Here is a 21,515-nt window from a genome sequence, read left to right as displayed (position 1 = left end):
TAAACAAGGGTTCAACCTTTTTTTTTTTTTTTTTTTTTGATTCGGAATCTCGCTCTGTCATTAGTCTGGAGTACAGTGGCACTGTCTTGGCTCACTGCAACCTCCGCCTTCTGGGTTCAAGTGATTCTCCTGCCTCAGCCTCCCGAGTAGCCGGGACTACAGGCATATGCCGCCATGCTTGGCTAATTTTTATATTTTTAGTAGAGATGGGGTTTCACCATGTTGGCCAGGATGGTCTTGATCTCTTGACCTTGTGATCCACTCACCTCAGCCTCTCAAAGTGCTGGGATTACAGGTGTGAGTTACCACTCCTGGCCCCAGCCATTTGTTTTAATAATTACATCATATATGTTCACCTTCTGTTGCCTTTTTCAATTATTTATCAATTTATTTATTAAGGTCATCGTATTAAGTGAAGATATTGTATTTATATACTACGAATTTTATTTATGTCAAATTCAAGGGAAAAGGTAAATTTGAGTCTTCAAAAAGAAAGATAAAATTCTTTTAATTTAATTACCCTGCATGTGAATGTAGAATGAAATCTAAAACATATTACAGATTTCAAAGAAGACTACTATCTTTGGTTATATTTTTGCTGGTTGCATAGTTAATGAGTGTATCTTGGGATTCATATAAATTAGTATGAAATAGTTCAGTTCTTGACAAAGTTAGGATGTGGTAAGTAAAGTAATTATTTGATAAAGCCACAGGGCTACTAGATCTCTAGCCTCTGGAATGTGCAAAAACCAAGAAACTACTGAAGAAAATTATTTTTCTGGATAAATACTTTGAGATCTTAATCATGAGTCTGTCTGCAACTACTAGATATGTTACATCTTACTGAATTCTGTGTTTATATTCCATCCTGTCCTTTCTCTTGATTTTCTGGTATATCTTGTAAAAATAGCTCTTTCAAATTACTTTTTTCTAACAAGACTGGAGGAATACAAGTAAGTGCAGTGACACAATGGTATCTTCTAACGTTTATGTCTGTAAAGCATTTCCCTTGAGTGCTGGAGACACCCAAGACAAAGATGTATAAATTGTCCCTTGGGTCTTGTGGATCTGTTCTTACATGTGGGGAACTGCCCATTTGAAAGTGGAGATAATATGTGAATAGTTACATATTGTCTTTGAGGGGAAAGAACTCCCTTCATAGATGCATAGCCTGAATAGACACCAATTGTTTTCCCTCTTCAGGAACACGTGTTAATATCTGGTGTCATGTACAGAGACCAGACAACGTAGTGGCCTTCACAAGGAGTTTGTGAATCAAATGTACCTTCATCTTGAAAATATTTCTAGATAAATGTCCTTACATAGAATTTTCTTTTTTCCTTCTTTCTTTCTTTTTTTTTTTTGAGATGGAGTCTTGCTCTGTTGCTGCCAGGCTGGAGTGCAGTGGCATGATCTCAGCTTACTGAAACCTCCATCTCCCAGGTTCAAGTGATTCTCCTGCCTCAGCCTCCCGAGTAGCTGGGACTACAGGCATGTGCCCACACACCCAGCTAATTTTTGTATTGTTTTAGTAGAGACGGGGTTTCACCATGTTGGTCAGGATGGTCTTGATCTTTTGACCTTGTGATCCGCCTGCCTCAGCCTCCCAGTGTTTTAGGATTACAGGTGTGAGCCTTTGTGCCTGGCCACATAGTATTTTCATAAGAGCTAGCATTTATTAGTTTCTAATTGTTATAGCTTTGGGGCTGAGTATGGAATTATAAAATTGAATTGAATTTTGGGGTAACAATCTCCTTCAGTGAAAATGTTCTTTGACTATAAAATCTTGAGAAGCAATATATCTTTTTTTGGTTTTGTTTTCTTTTAAGATTCATGGGGAACATGTGCATGTTCATTACATAGGTATATTGTGTAAGGGTGGTGATTGGGCTTCTAATATATCTATCACCCAGATATTCAACATTGTACCCAGTAAGTGATTTTTCAACCATCAGCTGCCTCCCACCCTCCCCCTTTTGGAGTCCCCACTGTCTTATTATTTCCATTTTCATCATCATATGCACCCATTGTTTAGCTCTCATTTATAAGTTAGAACATGCTATTTTTGATTTTATGTTTCTGAGTTAGTTCCCTTAGGATAATGGCCTCCAGCTCCATGCATGTTGCCACAAAGGACAATTTCATTCTTTCAGTGGCTGCATAGTATTCCATGGTGTGTATATCCATATTTTCTTTATTCAGTCAACTGTTGATAGACACTTAGTTTGGTTCCATGACTTTGCTATTGTGACTAGCACTGCAATGAACATACAAGTACAGGTCCTTTTTAAAATGATTTCTTTTCCTTTAGATACCCAGTGGTGGGATTGCTGAGTGGCATGGTAGTTCTATTTTTAGTTCTTTGAGAAATCTCCAAACTGTTTTCCATAGAGATTGAACTAATTTACATTTCAACCAACAGTGTATAAGGATCCCCTTTTCTAAATATTCATGCATATTTTACATATTCAATAGAATATCTGTTTCTGATTTTTTAAGAATAGCCATTTTCGGCCAGGTGTTGTGACTCATGCCTATAATCCCAGCACTTTGGGAGGCTGAGGCTGGTGGATTATGTGAGGTCAGGAGTTTGAGACCAGCCTGGCCAACATGGTGAAACCCTGTCTTTACTCAAAATACAGAAAATCAGCTGGGTGTGGTGGAGCATGCCTGTAATACCAGCTACTTGGCAGGCTGAGGCAGTAGAATCGCTTGAACCTGGGAGGTGGAGGTTGCAGTGAGCTGAGATCGTGCCATTGAACTCCAGCCTGGGCAATAAGAACAAAACTCTGTCTCAAAAAAAAATCAAAAAAACCCATTTTCACTGGTGTAAGATGATAGCTTGGTGTGGTTTTTAATTGCATTTCTCTGATAATTGGTGATGCTGAGCATTTTTTTCTATGTTGGTCACTTAACGTTTCTTTTCAGAAATGTCTATTTATGTCCTTTGGGGTTTTTCATGGAGTTTGTTTCTTTTCGTGTTCAGTTGTTTGAGTTTCTTGTATATTCTCAGTTGAAGGTACAATTTACAAATATTTTCTCCCTTTGTGTAATTTGTCTGTTTATCAATTATTTCTTTTGCTGTGCAGGAACTTTTTAGTTTAATTAAGCCTCATTTGTCTATTTTTGTTACATTTGTTTTTGGGGTCTTTGTCATAAATTCCTCGTCTAGGACAATGTTTAGAAGAGTTTTTTTTTTTCTAGGTTTTCTTCTAGAATTTCTATAGTTTCAGGTCTTACATTTAGATCTTCAATCCATCTTGAATTAATGTTTGTATATGCTGAGGGGTCTGGTTTCGTTCTTTTGCTATGGCTACCCAATTTTCTCAGCTCCATTTATTGCATAGGGTGTCCTTTCTCCTTTTTGTATTTTTGTCAACTTTGTTAACAAAAAAGATCAGTTGCTTTTAAGTATCTGACATTATTCAGTTCTCTATTCTGTTCTATTGATCTATGTATCTTTTTCTTTTTCAGACAGAGTCTTGCTCTGTCGCTCAGGCTGGAGGGCAGTGTTGTGATCTCTGTTTACTACAACCTCTGCTTCCTGGGTTCAAGTGATTCTCTCTCCTCAGACTCCTGAGTAGCTGAGACTGCAGGCACATGCTACCACACCTGGCTGATTTTTGTATTTTTAGTAGAAATGGAGTTTTTTTTCTTTGTTTTTTTTTTTTTTTTTTTTTTTTTATTTTATGAAAATATCTTTTAATACATTTATTTAACAAGAGAAAAATTATCAGAAAATGAGAAGCACCAAGAAATGGAGTTTTATCATGTTGGCCAGGCTGGTCTTGAATGCCTGATGTCACGTGATTCACCCACTTTAGCCTCCCAAAGTGCTGGGATTATAGGCACGTGCCTCTGTGCCCAGGCTCTGTCTATTTTTATACCAGTACCATGCTGTTTTAGTTACTGCAGCCTTGTAGTACAGTTTGAAATCCGCAGCCTTATAGTATAGTTTGATGCTTCCTGATTTGTTCTGTTTACTTAGGACTGCTTTGGCTGTTTAGGCCTTTTTTTTTTTTTTTTTTTTATATGAACTTTAGAATTGTTTTTAAAAGATCTATCTTCAAGTTCTGAGATTCTCTCTTTTGCCTGATGTAGTGAATTGTTAAAACTTTCTAATGTGTTTTCTGTTTCCTCCAATATATTCTTCACTTCCAGAATTTCTTTTTTAAATTTTTATGTTTATTATATTTTATGTTTAAAAAATTTAAAAATTTAATTTTTTTTTAAGAGACAGGATCTCACTGGTCTTACTGTGTCATCCAAGCTAAAGTTCGGTGGTGCAATCATGGCTCACTGCAACCTTGACCCCCATGGATCAAGTGATTCTCCTGTCTCGGCTTCCTGACTGAGTAGCTGGGTGTACAGGTGTGCGCCACCACACTAGGCTAATTTTTTTTTTTTTTTAGTAGAGATAGGGTCTTGCCATGTTGCCCAAGCTGGTCTTGAACTTCTTGGCTCAAGGAGTCTTCCCACCTTGACCTCCCATAGTGCTGGGATTACAGGCATGAGCCACTGTACTTGGCCAGAATTTCTATTTGATTCTTTTAAAAAATATCAATCGCTCTGGTAAATTTCTCATTTATATTCTGAATTGTTTTTCTGATATATCTGCATTATTTTTCAGAATTTTCTTGTATCTCACAAGATTGTTTTAAATTATCTGAGTTCTATGTCTGGGATTTCACAAATTTCTTTTTGATTGAATCTGAAGCTGGAGAATTGTGTTTCTTTGGAGGCATCACATTTTCTTCATTTTTCATGTTTCCTGTATCATTACATTGATATTTGCACATCTGGTGCAACAGTTACCTCTTCATATTTTGACATTTATTTTCATAGAGGACTTTTTTATGGATGAAGATGTATCTATAGTACTGGTTGGGTAGGGCAACTTGGTCTTGGTCTTGATTCTGGGTGTGTACAGTAATGTAGTCTGTTTTTTTTTGTTTTTGTTTTTTGTTTTTTTTGCTGTATACATCATTAGGGGTATCTATTATTTACTTAATGAATTAGGGTGTGGTTATTAGTGGTGGCTGTGGTGAAGTTTTGCTGGAGACTGGGATGCCAAGTTGGCTGTTCATCAGTATGCAGTGGTGGCAGCATTGGGCTAAGTATGCCTATCCTTGTGCCCCAGAGTGATGTACATTGGCACCTATATTGGTGGTTACAAGTGGGCTGATTCTTGGTCCTCCAGGTAGCTTGCTTGGATGCTGGCAGTGGCGGTGGTTAATGATGTGGGTGGGCTGGGTCTTGGGCCCCTGGGTAGCCAGTGTGACATCGTGATAATAGTAGCAGTGGCAAGATGATTCTTTTTGTACCTGGTGGTGTGTGTTGGTGTTGGTGGTGGCTGCAGTGGTCTGGGGCTACAGGAGTCAGTCTTCAGGCCTGTAGTTGGAGCTTCCAGGTAGGTGCCAGCTGTGGGGGCAGTGGTAGGGAGATAAGGCCAAGCTTTAGACTCCCTAGAGTAGTGCTTATATACCCAAAGAAGTGGATTGGGTTGGGCAATCCAGGGACCCTGGGTTATGTGTTCTGTCTTGGCGGGTTGAGGGCAGAACTAGGCTGGGTAGGATTGTTCTCAGGCTCTGCAGCAGTGAGAACAGATACCAGCTATGGTGGGTGGGAACAGGGTAATCCTAGGAACAGTTCTTGGGAGAGTGGCTGCCTCTGGAGAGGTTAGGTCTGGCCTCAGTAGCCACAGCTAGGCTGGTGGGTGGAGAAAATGTGTCTCGTTCACACCCCAGTCCCAGTGGGGCTCACCTCCCAGTCCTGGTGGCAATGGCATATACCTGTCTAACCCCCATCCCTGGCTGTAGTAGCCTCTGCCCAGCTCACAACCAAGTCTCAGTGGCAACCCATGCATGTCTCGTCTCTGTCCTGGTAGCACTTGCTTTCCTGCATTGGTAGCTGCTACAGCCCATGCTTTACTTGATTCTCAGCCCCTACTGCGGGAGTGTGCCCAGATCACACCCTATTTTCAGCAGTGACAGCTTGAGGTTTTTTTTTTTTTTTCTTCCCTCTGAGACTGAGTCTTGCTCTACTGTCCGGGCTGGAGTGCAGTAGTCTGATCTCAGCTCACTGCAACCTCCACCTCCAGGTTCAAGCAATTCTCTTGCCCCAGCCTCCTGAGTAGCTAGGATTACAGGCATGTACCACCATGCCTGGCTAATTTTTGTATTTTTAGTAGAGACTGGGTTTCACCATGTTGGCCAGGCTGGTCTTGAACTCCTGATCTTGTGATCCGCCTATCTTGGACTCCCAAAGTGTTGGGATTACGGGTGTGAGCCACTGTGCCTGGCCTCTGAGCTGTTTGTTTGTTTGTTTTTTTAACATCTCAGTCCCAGCACTGCTAGGCCCCAGCGCAGCATGCCATCTGCCAATAACTAGGTTTGAAGATGGTGTCTTACTGGTCATGGTGGCTTGTGCCTGTAGTTCCAGCTACTTGGGAGGCAGAGGTAGGAAGATTGCTTGAGTTCAGGAGTTCTGGGCTGTAGTGCACTATGCAACTGGGTGTCTGCACTAAGTTCAGCATCAATACGGTGACCTCACAGGAGTGGGGAACCACCAGGTTGTCTAAGGAGAGGTGAATCAGCCCAGATTGGAAATAGAGCAGATCAAAATTCCCATGCTGATCAGTAGTGGGATGGCAACTGTGAATAGCCACTGCACTCCAGCCTGTGCAATGTGGTAAGACCCTGTCTCTTTAAAAAAAAAAAAAAAAAAAGAAGAAGAAAAAGAAAAGACAATGGTGTCTTGCTATAGCCACTTAGGTCTCAGAAAGTGTATAGGACCCTCCCTGTAGCAGTTCTGTTCAGCAGTCTCCCAACATCTCCCTATGTTAAGTTTCAGGGCTTGGGAGGGTTGAGGGTCTCTCCTCTGGCTAAGATTGCATGATTCAATGGTGGGGGAAGTGGGCTGCTGGAGTTCTCTTACTTATCCTTTCCTTGTGTTAGGAAGTCACTCTCAGCCTATCCTAGCCAAGCAGGCTGTCTTCTTTCTCCTATCCACTTTTGCTGTTTCCTGTTACTTCTCTGATGAATTCTAGTCTTCTTCCTTGGACAATGTATTTGAAGCGTGACTCTCCATGCATTATTTTGGTTCTCCTGTGTGGAGGAGGTGAACATGAAATGGTTCTTGACCAATCCTTTCTTTCACAAAAATAACATAGTATATACGCTCTTTGGGAAACTTTTTATTTTTCTTTTTCTTAATAATATTTCCTGGAAACTAGTTGATTTGATATAATTTTGCACTGTGGAAAATTCTGACCTGTCTTTAATTTTGTTGAACCAAGATGCAAATGTAATTTTCTGATGATTCTAAATTTTAGACCAAAATTTCTGACTTAGTTACTTTTATGTAGAACTACTGACTCAGTTGTAGTTGAATTTGAAAGGTAAGAATAGGACCAGGCATGGTGGCTCACGCCCGTAGTCCCAGTGCTTTGGAAAGCTAAGGTGGATGGATCACTTGAGGTCAGGAGTTTGAGACCAACCCGACCAACATGGCGAAGCCCCATATCTACTAAAAATACACACACAAAAAAATAGCCAGGTGTGGTGGTGCATGCCTGTAATCCCAGCTGCTTGAGAGTCTGAGGCAGGAAAATTGCCTCAACCCGAGGGGCAGAGGTTGCAGTGAGCTGAAATGATACGACTGAACTCCAGCCTGGGTGATAGAGTGATACTCTGCCTCCGGGGGGGAAAAAAAAATAAGAAGGAAAGGAAGGTAAGAGTGTTGTTTGTTTTTATATGTTTGTCCTTGAGTATTTTAATTGCCAGAAGCAGAGAATAAGCAATAACCTTTCTTTCCTTGCTCATGCAGCAGGAGGCAGCAGAGGAATAATTTTCATAATCCTTCGAATGTGTATTTGTGGTTGAATGAGTGAGCGAGAAAAAGATTCTGTTTGCTAAAATGATCACTCTATGTGAAACCACATTTGATGACCACCTATCATTTGGAAAATTCCTCACTTCTCTTTTTGAAATCTACTTAAGCAGTCATTCAGTGTGACATAACAGATGGCCTAAAAAAAAAATCTTGACTTTGCATCATATCATACTTTTAAGAGTTTTCCATTCTATTATAATATATTACTATTGCTTTCAGGGATATTTAAAATAACAATGTCAGTGATGAAGAAAATTTTGAATTAAGAATAAAAGAATTACATATCAGTCTTCATCAGAGGATCTGGTTTTAAACTATGTAAAGCATTTTTAATTTTTATGTTTTGGGAGATACAGATTCTCTGTGAGTTCCAAAGGTTTTAAAAAACTCATGATGTGTGGTTCTAATACTCTAACCTTGTCATTTTGTTTTTTAAAAATGTTAAACATACAAATCTGGCTAATGACATTTTTTACTAAATGTAGGAAGTGAGGACCAGTGGTGAATTTAATCCTGGTTGATTACTTAGCATATGAAATAATCATGTATCTCAAAGTAGGGATTCACTTTGAAAATTGGCAGTTTGCTTTATTCATGTCAGCCACAAATAAGGATATGTCTTTTTTATTCCTAATGGGAAAAGCTTAAGCTCTCTGAAGTGGACAGCTAGTATACGTGTCATAGTTGATTTACACATAATTGTAACACTTTTCCGTCGACACAATTGAAAATGCAAATATGGCAAAATCTTTTGTCTACTTTTTATGTTTTATAATCTTTGTGGAGGAATTAACAGGATAAAACATATAATTTGTTAACATGTCAGAGATTTAAGTTAGGAAGTCATGTGTAAGTCCTTTGAGTATGTTTTTAAAATTTATTTGTGGAAAGGCCATCAGACCCCAATCCTACCATTTCAGAGTTTATAGATTCTTAAAGACTATTCATCTTGTAATTAAAACTGTAGTTGAGCATGAAACTGCCTGAGTGGCACCAGTAGATTATAAAAAGGGGTAAAAATGTCTCAGCAGCGCTTTTAGCTGTTTGTCTGAAATACGCTCATGCAAACATTCCATCCCATCACCATCACTATGCATGGTGAATAAGCTCTATCCTAATAGCCTGCAGAGTTAAATCGAGTAATAGAAATGACCTTCTGTTTTTCTCTCTCTCTTTTTCTCAGTTGATTCGATGTCATCAGTCCCGTGGTGGAGCCTGTGGAGACAACATTCAGTCTTACACTGCCACAGTTATTAGTGCTGCTAAAGTGAGTACCTCTGAAATCTCAGAGAGTTGTGATTATGTGTAGTAATTGTTCAGATTTCTCTCCTGAATTATATTTTCTATTGTAATGATTGTAGTGCTTGTACTTCTCCAATTTTAAATATTTTAAGTTTGTTAGCTAGCTTCAAATCTGTTATCAAATTACTACCACATTTGGAAGAAGCTTTCCATGTTTTAAACAGTGACTTCTGGGTTCTCTGTGATTTGCATCATTCTACCTACACTGACCTCCCTTTGCATCTTTGAACATTTCTGAGGCTTCTTCTCATGAAAAGAATATTATTCCCTATGAAAACTTGAGTCAGCTCCTTGTCACATTCAAAGATTCTTTCATATCAAGGGGCTGCCCCCTTCATGTTTGTCAAGTGAGCTCTTTTTTTTCATGTGTATGAGGGTTAATTTTGATGATGGCTGGTAAACTTTATGCTGATTATAAGGTATTCTCATAACCACTAACCTTTTGAATTGTGAAGTATATAACAAAACAATTCTAATAATAGGAATGACAGAGTGGATCTAAATGACAGCATGTAATAGAAAGCACAACCATTGAGAAAAGAACAACAGTTTAAAGCAAACCACAGAGTGGGAATCAAAGGTCACACTGTTTTATGTAAAACAAATACAAAAATACTTCATATTTGATCACAGACGCTTACATGATGTGCTTCAGAATGTGTTCCTTGGTTTGATGAGAGAAGCATTACGTATTTTGCACCCAAAAGAGAATTAACCTTTAAGTCTTTATGCCTGTAGCACTATGAATTTTAGACTTCAGAAATCTTTTTTTTTTTTCTTAAGACAGGGTCTCCTCTGACAGCTTAGGCTGGAGTGAACACCCACCTCAGCCTCCCAAGTAGCTGGGACTACAAGCGCGTGCTGCCATGCCCGGCTAATTTTTTGTATCGTTTGTAGAGACAGGGTTTTGCCATGTTACCCAGGCTGTTCTTGAACTTCTGAGCTCAAACAATTCACCCATCTCAGCCTCCCAAAGTGCTGGGGTTATAGGTGTGCACTACCATACCCAGCAATTACAGAGATCTTAATAAAGATTGCTCACTTTTCTAATTGTGTATAAAAAATTATGATGGTGGCCGGGCGCGGTGGCTCAAGCCTGTAATCCCAGCGCTTTGGGAGGCCGAGGCGGGTGGATCACGAGGTCAAGAGATCGAGACCATCCTGGTCAACATGGTGAAACCCGTCTCTACTAAAAATACAAAAACATTAGCTGGGCATGGTGGTGCGTGCCTGTGATCCCAGCTACTCAGGAGGCTGAGGCAGGAGAATTGCCTGAACCCAGGAGGCGGAGGTTGCAGTGAGCCGAGATCGCGCCATTGCACTCTAGCCTGGGTAACATGAGTAAAACTCCGACTCAAAAAAAAAAAAAAAAAAAAAAAAAAAAAAATTATGATGGTTATTTCAATGAAGAGCTAAGAGAGAGTATTTAGAAAGCATCTTTAGTATGAGTCTCCTTAATTTATCCACAAAATATAACAATGAGATCTTTATCTCAAGTATTAGACTCCTTTTCAACTTCTCTGTCTCATACACATGGATCACAATAGCTTAGCTTATGATCATTTTGAGTCATTTTCAGTTATGGAATGGAGAATAACTTTTCAGCTCCTGTTTGCTATTCTTATGTTTTTATGTGCTTATATAAAAACAAAGTGACCTTCAGTCTGTGTTTTGTTGTGTACCTGCTGGAGGGAGTGAGACTGGACTTAAGATGTTTTAAAAATAACAAGTGCAGGCCAGACGCAGTGGCTCACACTAGTAATGCCAGCACTTTGGGAGGCTGAGGTGGGTGGATCATAAGGTCAGTGGTTCAAGACCAGCGTGGCCAAGATGGTGAAACCCCTCTCTACTAAAAATACGAAGATCAGCCCAGCATGGTGGCAGGTGCCTGTAATCCCAGCTACTCAGGAGGCTGAGGCAGAGAATTGTTTGAACCTGGGAGGTAGAGGTTGCAGTGAGCCGAGATCATACCACTAGATTCTAACCTGGGCTACAGAGTGAGACTCTGTCTCAAAGTAAATAAATAAAAAAAAATAAAATAATGAGTGTAGACATCCCACTTTCTCATACCTCAGTATTGGGAACTGTGAGGCATATACTCATGTCTTCCACTTTTAAGACCCTAAGAAATTATCTTTAGTATAACACCTTAGGACTGGATACTGTGGCTCATGCCTATAATCCCAGCACTTTGGGAGGCTGAGGTGGGAGAATCACATGAGCTCAGGAATTTGAGACCAGCTTAGGTAGGCAACATAGTGAGACCCTATCTCTAAAAAACAAATTTAAAAATAATCTGAGTTTGGTGGTGCATGCCTGTTGTCCCAGCTACTCCAGAAGCTGAGGTGGGAAGTTTGCTTGAGTTTTGGAGGCCAAGGCTATAGTGAGCCATGATTGCACCAGCAGTCCATTGCACTGCACTCCAGGCTGGACAACAGTGTGAGATTCTGTCTCAAAAAAAAAAAAAAAAAAATCTTAGTTCAATTTTCAGTAGGCTATTGGCCATTAGTAGGTTGGTTATAATTCATTATAAGCTCTGGCAATATATAAATTTCTGCAATTGGTTTTTGAATAAAGTGGGTAACGTTTAATTTTAGTTTAATTATTTTTGCCTGATGTCAATGCTTATTCATATTCATGATTATAAATTTACAAAATAAAGGGAAAAAATCACTAATGAACATTAAAGTTACCTGTCTTTTGATAGCATGTATGTTTGTGTATACATGCATATTTTAAATTGTTATTACTTATTTATATTTAACATTTTTTTCTTTTTTGAGACAGTCTTGCTTTGCTGGGAGTGCAGTGTTATGCTCATGGTTCACTACAACCTCCAACTCCTGGCTCAAGCAATCTTCATGCCTTGGTCTTCTCAAGGGCTGGAATTACAGGCATCAGCCACTGTGCCTGGTCTGCATGTTTAATTTTTAGAAACACTCTGAATCTAATTGCATAGTGTACCCTGACCTTTTAACTTATAATAAATATACCTAACTCAAATGTCATTAAATATTGTTGAAAACATTTTTTTTCATGTTCATGTGTTATATATGTACATTTTTCCTTATCCCCATAATATTGGACTCCTAGTCAGAGAGTATGAATATTTTGGAATTAAAACATATTGTCAAATTATTTTGTTAAAACTTTTTCTAGGCTGGGTGTGGTGGCTCACGCCTATAATACCAGCACTTTGGGAGGCCGAGGCAGGCAGATCACCTGAGATCAGGAGTTCGAGACCAGCCTGACCAACACGGAGGAACACTCTCTCTACTAAAAATACAAAAATTAGCTGGGCGTGGTGGTGCATGCCTGTAATCCCAGCTACTTGGAAGGCTGAGGCAGGAGAATCTCTTGAACCTGGGAGGTGGACATTGCGGTGAGCCGAGATCGTGCCATTGCACTCCAGCCTGGGCAACAAGAGTGAAACTCTTCCTCAAAAACAAACAAAAACAAACAAACAAAAAAAACCCAAAATTAGCTGGGTGCGGTGGTGCCTGCCAATAATCCCAGCCACTCAGGAGGTTGAGGCAGGAGAATCGCTTGAGCCTAGGAGGCAGAGGTTGCAGTGAGCTGAGATTGGGCCACTGCACTCCAGCCTGGGTGACAGAGCGAGACTCTGTCTCAAACAAAACAAAAACAAAAACAAAAAAACCCCACAACTTTTTCTAGACATAGAGGGATCCTTCATTTCACTTTCAAAGTTTGGATATTTTATATAGAAAAGATTGAAAAGTTGGAATGATTTCCCCACCTAAATGGTAATTTCTCCCAATAAGGTATTGGATATTACCTTCTACAAATGTTTGTAGTTAAATTAACTTTTTGAGGTATGACACAGTTCTACTTTTGTGTGGTAACTACATCAGAATGACTTCTCTAATTACATAGTGTAATTCTAAATATACTTTTTCTCCTCGTTACTCTTACATTGTGTGTTATACTCCTCTTAGTCTGTTAACTTGTGAAAACTCATACATGTGTAATCTCTTTACTTTTCTGTTTGAGAGAATATAAGGGTTATTTTTTTAAAAAACCCACAAAGAGGTTTCCAGACCTAGCAATGTCTAGAGAATTCTTTTTAACCGTTAAGAATAAACGATGGCAAAATTACAAAGACTCTTCCAGAGAAAAGGAAAAATCAGATTATACCCAATCTGGTTTGATGAAGCCAGATCACCTCAATACTAAAACTTTACAAGAGCATTATAATGCAAGAACACTACAGTCTGAATCAATGAACATAGATGTGAAAAATCTTAAATAAAATATTTGCAGAAAAACATCATTATGTAGAATACAATATACTGTGTCACAGTCCATTTGGATAAGAATATATAGGACATAAGTAATATATAGGACACAATATATGCTGTGCCACAATCCATTTAGTATAAGAATATATAGGACACAATTCTCTAGTATATAAGACAATATATAATGTGTCACAATCCATTTGAGATAAACCACAGTGTAAGTCTGGTTTATTACTCAAGATCAATGAGCATAATTTGCACATTTAACAGGAGAAAATTATATGCTTATCTCAATAGATGAATAAAACTATTTGATAAAATTGAACATATATTCATTGATAATATCTTCATAAATAGAGATAGTTTCTGGTTCTCTGGATTTTTAAAATTTTCTCAAATTATCAAACTTGTTTAAACACAGTAAACCTAGTCATACTGGAGTCTGTTTCTGATAACTCTAATGTCTGGTTCCCTTTTGGGTCCGTTTCTGTTGTGTGTTGTTTCTGCTATTTCTCATTTATAATGACTTGAGTCCTTGTGAAGTGGTGTTGTTTGTCTGGGGTAATAACTGAGGTTTTTGTCTCATACCAAGGAAATTGGCAACGCAGACACACAAGGAGTGGGGTTAAGAGCAGAAGTTTAATAGGCACAAGAAAGAAGAGAGCTTCCTCCCAAGAGGGAGGGGGCTGGAGCCGGTTTCCGGGATTGGGGTGAGATGCGATTGGTTTTATAGATGAGCTTGAAGAGGCAGTGTTTGATTTTCATAGGGTGTAGTGGATTGGTTGGACTAGGTGTGTCATTTGCATAGCACGTGTAGAGGCTGGCTATCCCAACATAATTTTTTATTATGCAAATGGAGTCTCTACCTGGCTGGCGCTATGTCGCCTGCACATATGGTGACAAAGAAAAGGGAAGAGGGAACCTCTGTGTTGAATATATCTGACTTCCAGGGATCCCTTTTCTGTTGTCACAGCTGCTAGCATTCACCTATGCAAGCTTCCAGCTTGCTTATCTATGCTTGCAGCTTGATCTTTTAGGCTGCTTTTTGTTAGAAAAGAAATGATTTGGGGCTGATTTTTTAACTCTCACTAAATGCCTAAATAATTTCTTTTTAACTCCTATGAAACTTATTTGCCAGAATTTATTTCAAAACTTTTTAGAAATAGTTTTGAGTTTGGGATGACAGTGGAGTGCTGGGACAGTATTAATCTTGAATAATAATCCAGTTTTAGGGATTGAGATTATTTCAGTAAGTTCACCTGCAATAGCTGTGCTCACCTTATTGCTGTAGGTGCACTCTTCTATTGTATATTTCTTTATGTTCAAATCCAAACTTGGAGGGAATATCACCAGGTAGACGCATTTGAGAGGCCTTTGACTCTCATCTATGACTTTCTAGTTCCAGCTATCAAAAACACACTTAGTTTCTTAGCATCCTATCTCCTGCTTCCTAGAATCACCAAGATACTTCTAGGCCTAAACGCCCAGCTGAAATGTCTGGATTTCCTTGTTGTTTCTGATTCTGACCTTGTAACTCTTTACCGTGTTGTTAAATATTCAGTACTTTCAAGCAGCATTTTACAAAAATACTCTCTTTTATTTTCCTAGTTGTTCTCATTAGTGGAAATCAGATTGATCCGACTTCCCCAGCCTGTCATTATTAAAAATAGAAAATACATTTTTTATTTCTAGGTGATGATTTTTTTGAGATATAACATGGGAAGTATGTTAAAAGGCCATGTAGTATGTGCTCCTTAAGAAAAACTCTTAATTTTACAGTTATCTTATTAAGTCACTTTCTCTGAAAACATACCACTCTTTTTTACTCTTTCTGATGACGGCTTCCTTTGTGGCTTCATGGAGGTTATTAGCCGCTTTGTTATATAGAAGGATTGATTATTAATTTTTTTGTCTCACTGCATGTGAGGATAAATATATTCATTGCATATACACTTGGAGCTCCTTAGAGGAAATAATCTTTTTTACATTTTCTGCATTTTCAAATTCAGTTTTATAATATTTATGCTACTAATTTTTTTTCTTTGATTTTCATCACAAGTAATTTGACTTTTCTCATTAAAAATATGAGAGTCATGAATTTTCTATGGCAGTGATAAAGAAAAACGTTGATATTGAAATTCTTCACATGAGATTATTTGACACATTTATAAAATCTTGGTCCATATTTTCTAGTTCCCTCATTATGATCTTATTTTCATGTGTGTTAACCCCAGTGTGATCAATTGATTTAATAAAACTGCCCCTGTTTTCTCTTGTTATCTGATAACTTCTTAATGACAACTAACAGCTTTTGTGAGAGCAGCACCATTAGCACTAATGGATAGGAAGGCCAACTGATATGGCATGGGAAAGGTTAAAGATGACTAGTGACCCTTCGGCAAATCTGCTTGCAGCAGAACAGAATAAGTACCATGCTCATTGGAATTATAGGTCATAACGGATTTTCTCACACTTTCGTTATAGTCTCTAATGTTCAGCTGTCTTACAGCTACAGTTTAGTTCTGTGAGTACTCGTGTGAAGATTAATCAGTGATTTAATGAACTTTTTTATGCAGATACCTCAGATTGTGAGGACACTCAGTCTAATTTTTCATTTTGTCCAGATTATACTTCTCCATTTCTGTTTTTTGCTGAGGCTTTATAATTTTTCATATATATTTGAGAAAATAGATATATACATATTCTTTTTACTAAAAATAATTGGAGAAACAAATTACTGTGAGGTGATTTAGATTTGCATTAAATAACATTATCAGTTAACTTCTGGACACTAGTGCTCATAGATGTGCTTGATTCTAAAATGGAAACAAGTTTACCCTAAAAGCAAGGGTCTTTACAAATGCAGAAAACTTTCAACACTTCTCTATAACCACCTTGGCTCTCTGCATAGTTAATGGTTATGATAAATAGTAGTAACTTGTAACTTGCTATACAAAGTGCAGAATAGATTTCTTAAATTTTGAGTTTTGATTTTTGTCCACTAATAAGATGACTCCATCAATAGTCATAGTTCCCCCCACACCCTCCCACTCCTGTCCCCAGGAAATATCAAGCACTCTTCATGTAATGTGAGCCACTGACTATGAAATATACTGCTGTCTTCTCTCTCTCTGTGAATCTTTTCCCTGGTTCTCTTATGTTAACTTTTACTGTTATCTTGTGGTTTGCTTTGGTACATTACTTTCCACTTTTTATGTGCTCCAGTTCTTTTAGTTTTATTCCTATTCATTGGTATAAGAGCATGAAATAATAGGCTCAGGGGCAAATGGGGAGGATATACAACCAAAGACTTTAAAACTAAAAGGCATTCCTTTGATAAAGGCATAGCTGCATTTAAGTGGGAGCATCTCCATTAGCATTAATGGAGTGAGTACATCAGCTGAGGCATCTCAGAGGTTAATCAGGCTTCCTGGCCTGCTCTTGACATCAATACACTGTGGCGCCTGATTCTGTTGGTTCTTCAGAGGCTTACTTGACAACACTCTAACAGACTTTGTGTAAGTCATTTCTTGTGAATTATTGAAAGAAACGTTTGGCTGCTAATTGAGGAACAATATGTGTTTTATAATCACTGGAGTTTGAGTTTTTAGCACTAAACAAAACAATTACAATTGATTTGTGGCTTTCTCTTGGTTTTAGTCAGCTGTAAATTATATCTTTTTGTTTGAATTCAGCAGATAGCTTTGCTGGTCATTTTAATTTAAGTATTTATTAGTACATTATTATGGATCTTAATTTTTCCTCTTTTCTACCCATCAGACATCTGTGTTTTATATTCATTAGATGTGAGATCACAAGTAGTAACAGAAGTAGATTACAAGACAGTACAGGATAGTGGTTAAAAATCAGGCTGTGGAGATGGATGATCCCAGTTTTGAATTCTGACTTTGTCATTGGGTAACTGTTTGAGCTGCCATTTTGCTTAATTTCCCTAGCCTCAATTTTCTATTTCATAAAATTGAAGTATCAAGTGCCTTCACCAGTCCCTAGTCCATAGAAAAGGCACTGTGGAACATAGCTACAGTAAAATAATGCATCTATTATTAGTGCTAGTTTTATGGTATTTTAATAGAACATTTCTTCTTAAAATACTTCTCCCCTTTTCAATTTTAATCTAATTGCTTAAATCACATTTCATGAATTAAAATGTGAAATACCATGTATATAATAGTTTATATTCTCAAATTTAGCCATAGCATGTGCCAGAACTAGGTGAGGATATTTGTTTTTCATAATTATTTTAGAAAAGATAGTCACCGCATGGAGGATTAACTTGAAATATTTTAATGAAATTTTTTTCTTACAACATGAGAATTGGAAAAATGTACCTAATATTATTTAAAATGTAATTTTTGATATATCTGTGTATTCTAGGCTGCCTGTTTTGGTTCTAATGATGACATTCTTCAGCAATGTGTGACTCGCATATATTTGTCTTTGGTAGCTTTCTTCCTTTCATTTTGTTTTCTATAGACTCAGGAACTTGAAGCTTTCTTCCTTTCAGATTAAAAAACTTGTTATTTAAAGAAATTTTTCTATTAATGTGTATGAGGATAATCAGATATTTACAAAGAAAAAAGTATATTACATGAGTTAGTTTTACTCTTTTGTTTTGTATGAAATGGAACTAAAATGTAATTATAAACATCTTAAGTTATCTTTAATTGAAATAATATAGTAGGAGACCACATTTTAATTGTTTTCTGTTACCAGATAGAAAATAACTCTCTTAACTAGTTTAGTATGATAATTCATTCATCCAGTAATTAATATCTTGAACAGAGACTGTATTTTCTGTATGCTAAATCTTGGTATACAGTATTATATAACAGCATATTTATAGATTTGCTTTTGAAGCACATTCTTTTCCACATAGGTATTCTACTAATGTCTCAGTCTTTTTCATACTAGAAAATAGATATACAATTAAATTTACAATATTTCAAAAATTGAACATTTCATAGTTGCTACTTCTATGTTATTAATTTTAAGATGTATACATTAAGAGGAGGGAATGAAAGAAATATCTTTTATAAAAATGTAATTGTACCCTTATGTAAAACAGAGTGCTTTAATTTGTTTAACTATGGCTTTATCCCTGCCATGATGAGGTCTTAGTTTGAGGGAAGGGCATCAGTAAAGTCTTTAAAGATGTAAGTTTTGGTATATCAGAAGACTTTAAAGACTTTACTGATGCCCTTCCCTCAAAGTAATACTGATATTCTAATTAAAATTCAAGGTCATTAAAAGTCAGGCCCGAATGTCTGTGACAGTTTAGTGCTATATAAAATATTGTAAGAGAATAAAGAATTTAGCATTATGATTAGGAAAACTAAAAAAATGCATATTTCTATGTAGTATCCAAATACTGATGTGAAGTCATATATTTTACCTTTTATTGTACAGACATTGAAAAGTGGCCTGACAATGGTGGGGAAAGTGGTGACTCAGCTGACAGGCACACTGCCTTCAGGTGTGACAGAAGATGACATTGCCATCCATAGTAATTCACGGCGGAGTCCTTTGGTCCCAGGCATCATCACAGTTATTGACACTGAAACTGTTGGAGAGGGCCAGGTAAGAAGAACTTTTGGTGTGCACAATGTGTGTTACCTGCAAAGACGGGGCTAAGATCAAGATTAGTCAACATGTATTTGGCCTAGGAGATTATTAATTTGGAATTTTAGGAATTGAGATTATTTCAGATGAGGTGTTTCTTTAAAAATGATTAGTAACATGTTAAAACCTGTTATTTTGAACATTATTAATGTCTCAAACATGAAGGCAAAGTCAAGGTTCTAAAAGGCAAAGTCAAGGTTCTAAGGTTCTAAGATTCTCTTCTTGCTCTGTGAGGATATTTGTTTCATAAATACATAATTATGTAACGTTTCATACTGTTCTGTTCATAATAGTCTTTTTCTTCTTAACTTGCCACCCCAGAGACTCAACTACTGTTTCTTTTTCGTGTGTAATGACATTTGTCATAACATAAATTATAAGATTAATAATTTTCTTTTTCTTTCTTTCTTTCTTTTTTTTTTTTTTTTTTTTTTGAGATGGTGTGTCACTTTGTTGCCCAGGCTGGAGTGCAGTGGAGTAATCTTGGCTCACTGCATTCTCTGCCTCCTGGGTTGAAGTGATTCTTCTGCCACAGCCTCCTGAGTAGCTGGGATTATAGGCATGTGCCACCACGCTCAGCTTATTTTTATGTTTTTATTATTGATTGATTGATTGAGACAGAGTCTTGCTCTGTCCACCAGGCTGGAGTGCAATGGCATGATATCGGCTCACTGCAACCTCTGCCTTCTGAGTTCAGGTGATTCTCCTGCCTCAGCCTTCTGAGTAGCTGGGATTATAGGTGTGTGCCACCATGCACTGCTAATTTTTGTATTTTTCAGTAGAGTTAAGTTTCTCCATGTTGGCCAGGCTGGTCTTGAACTCCTGACCTCAAGTGATCTGCCTGCCTCAGCCTCCCAAAATGCTGGAAGTCACTGTGCTCAGCCTTAATTTTTATAATTTTAGTAAGGACAGGGTTTTCCATGTTGTCATGGCTGGTTTTGAACTCCTGGCCTCAGATGATATGCCTGCTTTGGCCTCCCAAAATGCTAGGATTACAGGCGTGAGCCACTGCCCCTGGTCATATAAATTTCTTTTTGAAGGCAGGACCATACTTACTTAGAGGAATTTATAAAAATTAATTAATAGTTGCAAGTTACATAATTTAGTGAGTAGTATCACAGTTTATAACAGATATTTCCTTATCTATAAAAATATGTGAAATCTTAAAGTAGCATATCAGAATACATATGTGGCAATAGCTTATTATAAAATTTTGTTTCTTCTGATACAATGTTCTGAAATTTTAAAAATCTACCTTCAGAAACATTTACAATGGGTGATTATAAGCATGAAAATACATGTTACCTTTGCATATAAATCTTGCTGGTAAGATAACATTTGGGTTGTGTTTTTCCCCCATGCACTCTTAAACTTTGTTTTCTTTTATATCATAGTCTTCATTTTAAATAAATGTTTCTTAAAGGAAGGTATTTTTTTTATTCTGATACTGTGTGATCATTGATATAAAAATGCAATCTAAAATCAGTTCCTAGAGTGAGATAGGAATACGCAGTATTTGTGAAATAAAATTCCTGTTAGTTTTTATATAGAATATATAATTATGTATTCAGAACACAATGGTTAGAAACTGTGTGAGCTGTTAGAGTATTAACCTTAAATATTGCATATGTTTTGAGAAAATGTTTCCAGTATATATGGGTCGACATCTTGATGAAAAATTACATATGACAACTACTTATTTGCTCGTTCCTATAGTAAGATTAATGGCATCAAGAAAATTTTATTGCAATTAAAAAAAAAAAAACTTTGAAATTCTGGGTTATTAAATTTGGCTGTTGTATTTTACTTGAAATCTGAATAATAATTCTCTGCCTCTCCTGTCTTAACTTTGTGGTTAGCCAAATATGTTACAAATTTGTATTTTTTTAATGAAGTGCTGGAAAACTTTTCAGTTGACTGTAATAACTGTGTTAATTAGTTGATCTGGATGCACACAAATGTTCTCGTTTTTAATTGAAATGAAATGTATTAACCTTTAGTGTTGTGAGAGAGTGAAAAAATTCCTTTTGTTCTTTGATTTTTGATTCTTAACTAATTCACCTATAAGGCCACCCACATTTATTGGGTAGTAGCAAGTCTCCTCAACATTGTCTAGGTCCATACATCTGTTAAAGATCCAGCATTTGTTGAGGAGAGATTTGGGGTTATTTCAAAATAGAAAAATATTATCTCAGCATTTTTGATGAAATAGAGGTGTAATTTGTATATTTATTTTGTTAAATGGAAGTATGGGGACATACATAAAAATGTAACATTTAGGCCTTATGTTTTAAAATGTGGTTTAATTTTTTTCTTCAAGTTCATTAACTCTTTATGACCTTTAAAAAGGAAGTCTTCATTTTGGAGTATAGAAGTAGACTATAGAATGCAGAGTTGCAGAAGTTCATTTGTTTGTGATAA

At 37.1% G+C, this 21,515-nt stretch overlaps 1 protein-coding gene across 10 annotated transcripts in view; it reads left to right on the top strand.

Moving 5' to 3' along the window:
- The window catches only part of BCAS3 (BCAS3 microtubule associated cell migration factor), a 664,948-nt gene that overhangs the window by 186,842 nt on the left and 456,591 nt on the right, over positions 1–21,515 (top strand). For all 10 annotated transcript variants that reach the window (XM_032279300.1, XM_032279309.1, XM_032279301.1 and 7 more), the window contains exons 11-12: positions 9,077–9,160; positions 18,882–19,052. In XM_032279300.1, the coding sequence (XP_032135191.1) occupies positions 9,077–9,160; positions 18,882–19,052 (255 nt within the window). The remainder of the gene's footprint in view (positions 1–9,076; positions 9,161–18,881; positions 19,053–21,515) is intronic.

The sequence above is a fragment of the Sapajus apella genome, unplaced genomic scaffold, assembly GCF_009761245.1.
Source record: "Sapajus apella isolate SASKATOON/1434 unplaced genomic scaffold, GSC_monkey_1.0 scaffold12, whole genome shotgun sequence".
NCBI lineage: Eukaryota > Metazoa > Chordata > Mammalia > Primates > Cebidae > Sapajus > Sapajus apella.
This window is presented reverse-complemented; position numbering and strand designations above follow the sequence as displayed.